The sequence below is a fragment of the Plecotus auritus genome (assembly GCF_963455305.1).
Source record: "Plecotus auritus genome assembly, chromosome: 3".
NCBI classification, from domain to species: Eukaryota; Metazoa; Chordata; class Mammalia; order Chiroptera; family Vespertilionidae; genus Plecotus; species Plecotus auritus.
Genome location: NC_137772.1, coordinates 67,836,826 through 67,850,890, shown reverse-complemented (window position 1 = coordinate 67,850,890; position 14,065 = coordinate 67,836,826). Strand labels below are relative to the sequence as shown.

At 31.5% G+C, this 14,065-nt stretch overlaps 1 protein-coding gene across 2 annotated transcripts in view; it reads right to left on the bottom strand.

Annotated features, from left to right (window-relative positions):
• Positions 1–14,065, bottom strand: part of DACH1 (dachshund family transcription factor 1) — a gene marked incomplete at both ends in the record, with an annotated part of 442,851 nt that overhangs the window by 120,492 nt on the left and 308,294 nt on the right. For both annotated transcript variants that reach the window (XM_080661465.1, XM_080661464.1), the window contains 2 exons: positions 5,181–5,315; positions 8,586–8,721. In XM_080661465.1, the coding sequence (XP_080517591.1) occupies positions 5,181–5,315; positions 8,586–8,721 (271 nt within the window). The remainder of the gene's footprint in view (positions 1–5,180; positions 5,316–8,585; positions 8,722–14,065) is intronic.

The following is a 14,065-nucleotide window of genomic DNA, read 5'->3' as shown; positions in this document are numbered from 1 at the left end:
AATTCATAAAATAATAAAATCAGTGCCGTAAGAAAGTTCACCCAAGCTTTGGCTTCACATGTAAAATCTGCCATCTACTTAAGAAAGCTCTGGATTCAGAAGCATATAATGTCCAGTGTTATGAACTGAGAATTAAAAGCATTGGCATTAAGTTCAACACCTTTACTTCACAGGCTTGGAAACTGAAGAGTAAAGTCACATAAGTAGGAATTTAGACAGAATGTTTTATAAGAGACTTTGAGATATGCCAAGAGAAATTATACCTAAGGGATAAAAGTAAAGGAGTTGCATATTAGAGAATTTTAAAATAAAAATACTCATGACTTTATATATGGGTTAACATCAAAATGTAGAAATTTCTAAAGAAAAGGGGCTTTCACTCTATGCACATCTACATAGTCACATGAGATACAGGTTCAGATTTATAATATACATGTATATAATATTTACTATTGATTAATTTGTATAATGTTAATATTGAATTAAAAAGAAGAAAACCATTTTTGAACACCCAATCCTAATTTGAATAAAATTAGAATTTTTAAAATGAGAAATATATAGAAAGAAATATATTTCAAAAAATTATTTCCACAAACTTGAGAAAAGTAATAGGTGGTATAGTTATTTACAAAATATGTTTTATAGAAAAATGGTCCACAGGTTGCATGTTAAGAATAAAGCAGTAACAAGAGAGGAAATCCCAATTTGGCCAGTTTGTTAACTATTTTATTGCCTTTAGTGGTCTGCCTCAAATTCAGAGTACCAAAATGAAAACCTTTTATACAAGTGTGTTAGTAACTAAACATCTTGAGCACTGCCCAGTAAGCAGAATATGCCACAAAAGAAATGTTTTATGGATTGAAATAAATCCCCTGTATTACCTACTTCTTAAATAGTTTCTGATTCTAAAATGGCAATGGCATCAATGAAAGAAAATCCTGCAAAGTCATCAATGAAGAAAAGTTTTTACAGTTTTTATGAAAACAAATAAAGAAAAAAATTTCAACTTTACAGAAAATTATAATACTTATTAACAAAATAAAAGTTGTACAATTATAACAAAAGGGTTAGTTTTGCATTTCATATTGTTTATTTTACATATTTGGCCTTCAGTGTATATTTACCAAGTGATTACATCATTTTGAGATTCTTAGTCCAAGACTAAAATAAACTAATATTACTTTGATATTCAGTAGTTAGTCCTACTCTATAAGCTTAAGTTTCCTATAATTAGAAAAAGCTGATACCACAGGCTTATCTGTATCCTATATTTAATTTTTGGTAAATTAAAAAATCCCATAATAACAAAAAATGTACACTAATGAGAAACTAACACTATAAATTAACATCAATGCACAAATATGTGGTGATAGGGGAGTGTAGCATAGCATAAACAAACAGTGAGTTTAATTATATATTTCAAATGTCAATTATTATTGCCTATTCCACTAAATTTAGACTAAGGGAGGACATCAGCAATGTTTTTGGAAATCCAGAAAGCTCTAGAAAACTTGGCATTTGTTTGGGAAAGTAGAAGACATAAAATTATTTTTGATGCTATGAGCTCTATCACAGTTTTCCTCAGCACATGTCTTTGAAAAACTCTTCATTTTAGTTAAAGTTCATAATATTAAAAGCATTTCTCCATACACCTGAGATGACTGAATAATATTAATATGCCTATTAATTCTTCTTTTTTTTTTTTCCTCACCCGCGGATATTTTTAGAGAGAGTGGAAGAGAGAGGGAAAGAAGACAGAGTGAAACATCTATGTGAGAGAGACACATCAATTGGTTGCCTCCTGCACCAGCCCTGACCAGGGCCCGGGCAGGAGCCTGTAACATAGGTACTTGCCCTTGACAGGAATCAAAGCCGGGACATCTTCAGTCCGCAGGCCAATGCTCTATCCATTGAGCCGGCTAGGGTGTATATTACTTCTTGATACATTAACTAATTTTTATGTTTTATATTTTGAATGTACTTTAATTAAACTATCCCTAGGTTAAGAAACCCATTAGTGTTCTTATTTTGAAAAATAAGGAGCACATTTAATCAGCACTTAATATTTCTGCTTATAAAGCCACTAGTTCCTCAGCTAATGATAACTCAAATATTCTAATAGAGTCAATAGCTTTTGAATATTAAAAGATTTAAAAATGTTTAAGAGTTACTGATGTTTAAGATTTAAGACCATAATGACTCTCAGCATACAAATTAACTTTGGTATCTATTCTAACATCAATGTGTTCTTAAAAATTATCATCTTTTGAATGATTTAAAGTGGTAGGCAGCATATTACATATAAAAAGTCCAAGCTTAAAATGACACAAATATATAATTAATTTATCTACAAATATATGTAAATAAAGTTACTTGTGATGAACAAAATAAAAATGGAGGCATGGATGTGGAACAGACTGACAGCAGACAGAGGGGAGTGGATGGAAGTAGGAGAAGGAATTAGCCAAAGAACATACATGTATGACACATAGACACAGACAACGGTGTGGTGATGGCCAGATGAGTGGAGGTGGGAAAAAGGAGAGATGGGGAATGGAGATATCTATAATAGTGTCAACAATAAAAATAAAGCTAATAAAGTCATCTGTTTAATACGGATATGTATAGTAAGAAAGCTATAGGGCTAGTATAAGGCACATGATAAATGTAGTCATGAAAGAAAACAATACTTAATTTAGTAGAACCTATCAACCTAGAAAACCTATGAATATATACTCTTAATTTATTATACTGAAAAATAGATAAGAGAGAGTGTGTACAAGAGAAAGAGCAACAGATAACAAAATACTAGTGTAAGAGTATCAATATCTATTATAGTTTCCATAATTACATAACTGTATTTGAAATCATGAGTTTAATAGTAATTTTGCATTGCTAAGGGGAATATTAAAATAAAAACTTACTTTTTCTTTATGAAATATATATTAAAATATTGGAAAATGCGGGGATATGGTCAAAGTCTTTATTCTGACAGGAAAAAAAAATTAAGTTTGATGTGATAAGAAGTACCATTAGTGACATAGAAAGATTTTGTGTATGTTCATGGTTAGAACATTCGAATGTTTCATATAAATGTACATTCTAAAGGCTATGTAATTCCACCTTTTGCCTTCCTAGTAATCCTTAAAGAGTGTAATATTTAGTTGTTATAACTTTTCATCACTGTCTCTTAGAATCTTCTAGTAATTTAGTCCAGCTCTGTATGCACATATAAACAGTATAGTCTGCTTAAAGCAAATGTAATACATACACAGATGACTCCAAGGAGTTTACAGTCTAGTACTGGAAGCAGACCAATGAAGAAATAACTTCAACAACAAGGCAAATGTTGTAATGAGGTTTTTTGTGTCAGGCACACAGGAAAATCAGAAGTGGGGTCCCTAGATCAATCTAGTATGGTATTTCAGGAAAGACTCCATGGTGGCAAAGTACAAAAAATAATATATAATAACAAGGTAGATAGATAGATGATGGATACATAAACAGATAAAACTCATTACTCATGAAAAAATAGTTACAAGAATTATAGATCAACCTAACTTGAACCATCAGGTTGATGAAAGCTCTCCACTAAAAATTCCAGTGAGATTTATTTTTTCAGTCATGTCATTGGTCATGCCTTTGGTGGTGGTCTCCTCATTACCAGCTCAGTCTGGGCTTTTATATTTCTCTCTCAGCCCTTCTCCACCAGTGTTCTGCAAGAGAATTAACCCCTAATATCCTGACATTCATTGTATATCATAAGTTAACTTCTCTCTTATACATTTCAAGTGAAACTAGTCATATGGCATCCATGGGAAAATTGAGAAATCATTTTCAGTGGGGCTTTATTCTTTTGAAGAACCCTAGTGGAGAGTGGCTGCTTAACCCAAATAATGAATTATTATATTTAAATATCATTAATTCTATTAAATAGTGAATAGAATTAACTATTCTATTAATATTTATATTTTCTCACTATGTTAATATTCATGTGTCTACAAGTAAGGTTTTTTTATTAAATATAAAAGGTATATGTCAAAATATACTCAAGGCATAGTGTATATAATATTTTTATTTATTGTTGAGGAAGAACTTGTGGAAACCTTAGTAATAGACATTTAGAAACCATTTGGCCCACAGATGCACTGCATCTAGTTTGCCTACATTAGTAATAATACTTGATATCAAATTTCAAAGCAAATTATTAGAAAGTTTCCTTAATGCTGCTGTCTCTCAACTGTGCCTAGATATTAGCATGTGAACATCTAGAAAAATATTATCATTTTCTTATTGATATTCCATATTGCAGATGGTCAAATTTTTATAAATATTGTATTATTTCTCCCTAAAGGCTCAGCAAAGATGTTTTAATATTGAATGAAAAATATTTTATGTAAGCAGTTTTACTTTTTGTGAATAGTCTTTTTGAAGAGAAAAATTTGCTCCACCTTAAATTAGACTTTCTCCAATCACTTCTTTCTGATTAATCATTTAAATGCCCAATCTTGTTTATTTTCCTTTTTCACAGCTGATTATGCTTTTTCTGTATTGTATTCCAGACAAGTAATACTTTAGCCCTGGTGGCTCAGTTGGTTGGAGCATTGTCTATACACCAAAAGGTTGCAGGTTCGATTCCTAGACAGGAACATATAGGAGGCAACTTATCAATGTTGCGCTCTCTCTCTCTCTCCCTTTTCCTCTCTCTCTCTCTCTCTCTCTCTCTCTCTCTCTCTCTCTCTGTCTTTCTTCTTCCCTCTCTCTAAACATATCCTCTAAACATATCCTCGGGGGAGGATTAAAAATAATTATATTCATAATAATCCTATGTATATTGCTATTGCTCTATCAAGCTAAGTAAAATGACAAGTGGCCCTAAGGGCATTGAGAAAGACAAACAGACCTACAGTACTCAGAGATAACTAAACAAATAGTTCTCTCTCTCTCTTTTTTTTAATGTGCTAGAAAATAAATTAACACCTACCTGTTGTATAAGAGAAAAGTAGCAGGTCTTCATATCTCGTTTTTGTTGAGTACACTTAATATATGCTTAATTCTGTAGTATTTCAAACTGTTTATATGTCATCTTTTTATGTGATGTAAAAATATAGCTCATTGTGTGATGAAAATCTAGTTCACATGTTGAGCAGAAAAAACAGGGCCACATAATTATATGTTACCTTTATCAATATGCATTCTTTTCGACTCATGTCCAATGTCATGACCAGCCAAATCTCCCTCCTTGGGCCCAGGGAGTACGTTTGGTGATAAACCCATCAGCATCTGGTTCATGGACAGCCCATTCTGATGAACAGCTGTCAAGCCCAAAACAAAAGAAAACACACCATAATATACAATGGTTAACTTTTGGACACCCACATCCCAAAATATATAATGGTTATATATTGGTCTAACTTTAAAATTATAATCTATCTATAAGAATACTGTAAGAATTGATAACTATGGTCAATCTTGAGGATAAGCAGAAAAATAATAGAAATACAACAAATTTATCTTTAGTGTATCATATTCTCTCCCCAGGATATAAGCTTCCTTTACTCTGCAAGAAATGCAGTCTAAACATTAGAATGCTCTTTAACACTATGAAGTTAAAATATAATAAAAAAATTCTAGTGGCATCAGAGGGCAAATAGAGTTTTTACCAAGGTAAGGCACTGAAGTAACTGTGCCATATTTATACTCTAGTCAATAAAATACAAGGTTTGATAGATAGCAAAGTACTTCCTTAAAAATGGGTTTGAGCTCAAATTCTAAAATAAAGTGCCATTTCACTGATATCTATTAAATGGTTAAATTATTTAAAACAATAATTGATTTCCTGAATTATTAAACTATCACTATTGAAATAGTAGGTAGATGATTAAACACCCTTATGATTTTCATAATCCAGTCAACAAATTTCTTAATAAATTACCCATGAAAATCTTGATTTTGCCTAAAAATTTGGAAGAAGAATCATTCCATACAACCTTACTTTCTTTGGAAAATATTTTTAACATATCACAATACTATTTTAGAAATTACTATTTAAAATCACCATAGTAATAATTGTTTCAGGGGAGAATCTTTAATGGGGGATTCTAAAACTAGTAAAGTGAACTTTTTATGAAGCGATTAATAATATAATCTTAAGATATGAGGAGTCACAGGATACTTATTATCTCCAAAAACGTAAACAAAAGAAACCTTACATTAGAGAAATCTGGTGGTCACCATCCTAACCCAGTTATCACAAATATTGGAGAAATATTGTATGTCTCCTGAAACAATGCACTAAGGACACACTAGCATGTCTGAATGGCCCCGGCCAAAATTGCATAACTTAAATCATGAGAAAACATCAAAAAATTCCAAACTGAGAGATATTTTACCAAATAATGTCCTGCATGCTTCAAAAATGTCAATGTATTGAAAGACAAAAAGAATGGGAAACTACTCCAATTAATGAAACTAAAGGAATGAATATGACAAGTAATTGCAACATGTGATCCTGGATTGGTTTTGGGAGCAGGAAAAAAATTCTTATTAAAAACATTAGTGAAGGGAAAAAATATTAGCAGGAAAGTTGGTAAAATTAGAATAACATTTATAGTTCAGAAAATAGTACTATAGTAATCTTAATTTCCTGATTTTGATCTTTGTTCTATGGTTATGTAAGAGAAATTCCTTGTTTGTAGAAAATAACCAATGAAGTGCTTAAGGTAAAGAAGCTGATATCTATGATAAGGACACTAAGATGGCATTATGCCTTTAATCAGGGTCTCTGCTTCAGAGGGATCAACTGATTGTGTAAACCTGGGTGATGCATATGTAAGAATTATTTGTATTATTTTTGAAATTTTTATGTTAAAATAAAATAAATTTTAAAATAAGTTTATAAACATGTCAAAATAAACACACACATAAATGCACATGTCTAAAATAAGTTTATAACATGTCAAAATAAACACACATAAATGCACATGTATGTATATGTATGCATATATATGTCTATATATGTGCATGTATATATAGTTGTGTGTGCATGTCTCTATATTATTTACATTTGAACAACTGTGATAGTCTACACATGAAAAATTTATATTGTTTTCATCAAAAATAAAAAATAAAAATATTAATAAAAAACATGGATATATAACAAAACTCAAATTTTTCCTATTTGTCCATATTTCCATTTAAGTAGTATGGAAAAACACTTTTCTTTTTTTAGGAAAATACCTTTCCAATGACAATATTTTATTAAAAATTATAAATAAAGCAAAATATTCTTCACTAAATTTCTGGTTTTAGTGTCAGCATAGCATAAAACCATACAGAAAGTATTTTATTTGAAAATTGCTTTCAAATAGTGGCAGCTGGGGTTTACCGGCTCCAGGAATGGTGGTCTGGGAATGGTTATTAAAAAATAGCTGCAATCATCTTTTACAAAATTAGGGAAATACGTTATAGGCAGGCCAAACCCAAGTATTCATATTTAGAACTGTGTTGAGTCATATAATTTTAAAAATAATTTTATTGCATACAAATCAACCTAACATTTAACTTGCCCACTTCATTACTATTCATATTGAGGATTTCTGATGTATGCAAGTATTCCTGTATAACTTATAATGATACTTTTTTAGGAAATGTTTTTCCTATTGTGAAAATGTTCTCAACAACCGTAAATCCAATAAATTTTGTGTGATTAGGTGAAGTTTATACTAAGCATAATTTCCGGAAATAATACCTAATCCTAGGAAGGATACAATAAAGACTGGTTTATCAACAAAAAGAGTCAGTGTTAATATGTGTTTGTTTTTTTTTTTAAAGAAAACAATATATGGTTCTTGTACAGGATCACACTAAGCAGTTAACTTAATGGCATTTTAACTTTACTCTCAATTTTCTTGGCCATGAGGATCAAGATTAAATATCTGAAAATGTAATAATGAAATAAAATATAACCCTACTTTTAGAATTTAATAGTAAGAATACATGACAATAATATACATTATTGACTGTTACTAATTCAAATTCTATAATTCACCAATTTTAAGCCTTTTAATTTATTCATTATTTGAATGACTAAGAAATATTTTTAATTTAATTGAAAAATCTATTTTAAAATCTATTTTTTGTTCCTTAGTGGATATCTTCGTCTTTATAACAACGAATCTTAAAAATTAGTGAATTTCAAAAATGTCACGGGTAGGATTGAAAGAAAAGAGAAGAAAGAAGATGAATAATCCATAAGCAGCATACTTAGACACTAGATATTTGAAGTTGGAGGTGTTTACTTCAGAAACTAATCTAGAAGGTTACTTACTTTCTCTAACTGTTTCATAGCTCAAATCTTTATGTGTGGCATCAAGGAGAGGGAGTTTATATCAGAGCCTGTTAATGTGGTACCATACCTCATGGTATTGCAAACTGGGAAACATAATTTTGAGAGATGGCTATTGCTACAGAGCTTCAGAACATGATACATCTGAGATCTATTTGGAATGAGGGCATTTTGATTAGAAAAACCAGCTGCACCTAATAAAGTTGAAAACGGTGACAAGTAAAAGTATGAGACCTACGGATTCTGTCGGAAGAGCTCTCAGTCCGTGCAGGGGAGCTGGACACACTGCTGCTGCGATGTGATGATGGGTGACTGCCAGGCCTTCGGCCCTCCTCCAGGGAGGGGGCAGGGGAGGGGCTGTCGGGAACACGCTCCTACACCACCATGGGAAGGGAGGGGGAGAAAATAGGTAAATACATTGACCTTTACTTAAGGAATGTTGATTTTTCTCAATAATATAGAAGCATAAAGGCAATAAACACATTTTTTCATCGACATTTAGCTGTATTAAAAGACACCTTTTATACTGAGCAAAGCCAAAGCAGGGAAACACTAGAAAGAAAATTGTTTCTATAGGTAAATGTCACTGTAGTAATGGTAAATGTCAGTCCCCCCTTTGGATTAAAAGGGAGGCCAAAGAAGAGAACCAGTTTAGAACATATTAGACATCAAAGAATTAATAGAACAAAGCAGGTTTCAATTCTAGACAATTACCAACTTAAAGAAATCTTTAAATATGTTCTATTGCTTCAGCAAATGTCTAAGGATCATTTAGCACACAAATTATCAACATGATAGAGAGACCATAATAATAATACCAGAGGAGTTGTTAATAGCTATTTCATCACAGCACTGCTCTGAACACACCTGGATAGTCACACTTTAAGGCATCATAGAAATCAGTTATTTAATATTGGAATAATTTTCTTTGATCCTAACAAATCTGAGACTACCTACTACTCCTAGCTGCAATTCAAACACATTTTAATGTGGTAAGGGAAAATCCATGGAATATATATTAGTTGTGTCCCAGGGTAACTTGATATCATGTTTTCTGATACTGTTCTACAGGTTCCTCTCCATATCTCCCCCTCTGAGCCAGACTAACATGTAAATACACTGCAGAACTCTCGCCAATAAGCTATTATACATGGAGTTACAGATTAAGAAATAAGGCATTTGTTAAAATTTTCTTTTTTGAACAACAAGATATTTATACCATTAGATATCAACACACATAGGCCTTGAGAAAGAACTGTCTTTCAATAAGTAATACAAATTTGAAAGGGTACAAGTAAACTTCTATATGATACATAATAAATAATAAATCATTCTTAATTAGGGTGTAATGAAGTAAATATTTTTAAAAGAAGAATTTTAAATACTTAAAAGAAAAAGTTCTAAAATGTATTTGTTCTATAGGAGGCCATTGTGAAAATATGAATGGCTAATGTAATATGAAAAACAAAAACTAAATTCAAGGCTTTGAACTACCAGTGAGAAAGAGGGTAATAATTCATGTTCTTGGTCTCAGAGGTTCCATTAGCCCAGGATATTCTGCAATCCTACTTTGCATTAAATCACCTGGGAAGTTCTTAAACATGACTATGCCTGGGCTTTTCACACAGAGATTCTGGCTTAGTGAGTGTTACTATTGAACTGTGTCCCCAGAAAAGATTGAATGTGGCTTCATTTAGAAATAGGGTCGTTGCAGATGTAATTGGTTAAAATGATGTCACAGTAAAGTAGGGTGGGCTCTTATTTCAACATGACTGTGGCCCTTACAAGAAGACATTGTTAAGATATGAGGCGAAAATGTCATGTGATGATGGAGGTTAAGATTGGAGTCATGCATCTGCAAGCCAAGGAATGTCCAAGATTGTAGCCACCACTAGAAGCTATTGGACAGGCAAGGAAGCAGCATGATGCTGCTGACATCTTGATTTCAGATTCTAGACACCAGAAATGTGAGAGTATGCAGTTATGCTGTTTTAAACCACTCATTTTGTGGTACTTCGTTATAGCAACTGTATTACACTGAGTCTGAAGTGTGATCCAGACCTCAGTATTTTTTAAGTCTCTTCAGGTGATTTTAATGTTCATCCAAGATTGAGTACCACTTGTTTCATAACCTTTTATTTTTTCAGTTCTGAACATTGTCAATAAACAGATAAGCCGAGGCTTAACTTTTGAGGAGCCCGACAAACAAATGAAAATAAAAAAAGAAAAAAATGGCCAAGCTCTTATCCAAATCCATGCACAAAATGATCTCCCATTATATATTTTATAGAATAAACAATAACCCATGAAGTAAGAAACTTCATGAAAAAAGATTTGCAAGACCAAACAATAGTATAACCAAAAAAGGAAACTATATTCTACTCTCAAAAGTTGCAATGCATATTAGAATCTGTTGTAAAGATAACTTCTTGAACTTTAGAGGCTTTTGGATGGGTCAAAATGTGTGGATTTGTTTCTGTAAAGTATAATTAATTAAAACCTCCCAAAGAACAGATGTGTTATCATTATTATGCTATAATACTAGCGCTTTCCCTTAATTTATCAGAGGTTAAGAATTAAATGCTATATTTTCTTCAAATTGTGAATTTGGCTGTCGTGTAGGTAAATGTGAACATCATACAATGTATTTTTCTACCCACGCCATATAGCATTGCATTTGAAAGACTGAAAATGAGTAAGAGACAGAGGTGGAACAGGAAGTATGGAAAGAGGGAGACACATACATACACCCCAAATGTTAAAAATTTAGAATTAACTTTTTCAAAGAAATTTATGGATTTATAAACACTATAGTGGAACTCTTGTATAGTCTGTATTAAGGTATTAAAAAGCTATCCTGTCCTCTATAATAAAAGCCTAATATGCAAATCGAACGAAGAGTGGAACTATCGGTGGAGTGACCTGTCTCATGACTGGTCTCTATGATGTGCACTGACCACCAGGGGGCAGACGCTCAATGCAGGAGCTGCCCCTAGCCCACAGGCCCCAGGCTAGCCACAGTGGGTGCCAGTGGGGGCCCCGATCGCCCTGCTGGTTGCCCCACAGATTGGCCCTGATCACCAGCCATGCCTACAGACCCTACCCGTGCACGAATTTCGTGCACTGGGCCTCTAGTATATAGATAACTGTATACGTGATTAGAGATATTCTATAAATAATATAAACTTGATATCTGGAAATTCTAATAAAGAGGACAACTAAAACTAATACAAAATAATATTAAATATAAACTGTAATTGAAAAAACTAAAAAATGTAAAAAGTATATAAAATAAACAAAACTAGAAGACATAAGTTTGTCTATCCTTTAAAACTAATTTCTAATACATTTAACTCAACACTTGGATTATATAGAAACAGCTGGCATGTATTCAAGAAAGAACATTGCTATACTTTTATATAAACACAATTTTCTAATCCTGGCTGGGTGGCACAGTTGGTTGGAGTGTTGTCTCATATGCCAAAAGGCTGTAGGTTTGATTCCCAGTCAGGGCACATACCTAGGTTGTGGGTTTGATCATCAGTCGGGAATATACTGGAGGCAACCAATCAAAGTGTCTCATATCAATGTTTTGCTCCCTTTCTCTCTCTCCTTTCCTCTCTCTAAACATATCTTCAGGTGGGGATTAAAAAAATAAATGATATAAAATTTAAAAAGTAAAAATAAAATAATTTTCTAAATTAACTTTCCCATTTTCTTCAATAGGTCACCCACAGAAATATTTATTCATAAATCCATTTTAATATTTATCTTAATGATTATGTAAGTGATCATAATTGCAGTGTCTCAGGTTTGGCTGAATAGACATAAAGTGCAATCTGGAAATAAATCTATCCTTCTAAAATCATTTTGCAAGTCTGAGTTTCCTATCATAATAGATTTCATAGTAGTGCTAATGGAAAACATGAGAAACTGTTTTTTTCCTGAGTATTTAACTCATAAAATACTTAAATATTTAATGCATAACACTCTGGAAACAATGTTTACACCATTAAAAACAATTATATTTTTTATTTTTTCCACATAAGTATAAAAGTATTTCATTAGTCAATATATTTCATTGTCAAAATTTACTCTGATAGTTCTTTTCATTTATGCATTATTCACTCTCACTTTTACAGACAAAATACTCTAAAGATCACAATAATTAAAAAAATAAACTAGATTAAAATGTTAATGTAAATACGCTATAAAGGCATAATTTTAGGCTTAGAGAATATGTGAAATTGTATTATTTAATTTAGCTTCAGCTTATTTTTCCTTTATATTTTTTGTCTATGAACAAAGGATACAAGGACAATACTTAATACTTTTGTTGCAAGAAAATATTTTAATTTATGCAAATTTTTATTATTTAAAAGCTTAAGTATTCAATTGAAACTTTCTATAAATCGAGATACAACATATTCAGTCATTTCACTTAATGTATAATTTCAATCTTTAGAACATGATGTATGTTCTTTGAAGAATTTCATTAAAGTAAAATCCATTGAGCAAGTATAATTTTAATACATTGTTGTAGAATAAATTAATTTATTTCAACAGCTTAATTCTTTTTTCATATTTATATGCTTTCCTTTCCTGAGTTTGCTATGAGATGGAGAATAAGGTAGACATTAAAGGATTGCTTAGGAGAGAATCTCAAAATGATTACTAAAACAAAACAGATAATGAGTTTTATTCAGACATAAGAAAGAAGCAGTTCAATGTCTGTAGGGAAACTACGTAAACTGGTAATGTCATTTCATTTGTGTAATAACCTTTAACCTCCAAGATGGGACTGAAGTAGGACAAAGAGGAAGAATATTTAATTTAATACTTCAACACACTGTTTTATAGTCTTGCATCATAAATCCACCAATCAATAAAGCACAATCTTTTGCAATGTTCCATCTTTATAAAACAAGCCACAATAATAAATGAAAATTTAAGAAGAATACTCTCTCACTGTAAGAAAAAAAGAGGTCATACTAATAAACTAACGCTAACAGAATAACAATAAAGGAAAAGCTGCATTTATTGCCTCTGGGTAGAATAAGAAGTATTGGTCTTTAGGATAATTCAGAATCAAAGGTTGAATTCAAAAAGATGTATTATAAAATAAAAAGTATAAAATGTTCAGTATTATATTCATGTGATTAACTAAACAATTAAAAAATTGCATTGTCTAATTGCCTCCTGTTCACCACAAAATGCATTATATTTTATCAGCTTAAAATATTTTCTTAGAGTAAGTCTAAACACAGCCATTTCCCTAAAGGATTATTTTCATTTAGCTTTACTTTATGTCTCTTTCTTTTTAATTATTTTCATTTTCATCTATCAGTTAAAGATTCCGTCACTAAATATGCTATAGATGTGGGGAGAAGATATTTCTATCATTAAATGTTCTCTTGATATAACATTTAACTTACAAAATTGAAGTTGACCAGCACTTTGCATAACCTAAACTCCTGAACTTTAACAAAACTCAGACTTAGGTCAAAAAATATAGACTGGACACATAACATGCTCCAGTGTCCTAGATTCTGCCTATGTATAAGTAAACAAAACTGAGAAAAGTCCTGTCTCCCATGCAGCATGTATCATAAACTAGTATATGTTGTTAATGAAGTCCAGAATCATACACACTGATTAAGTGTGGCATCCAAATTCCTTGTTCTGGAAAAATAAACAGAGAAGACAAATGGTAGAATT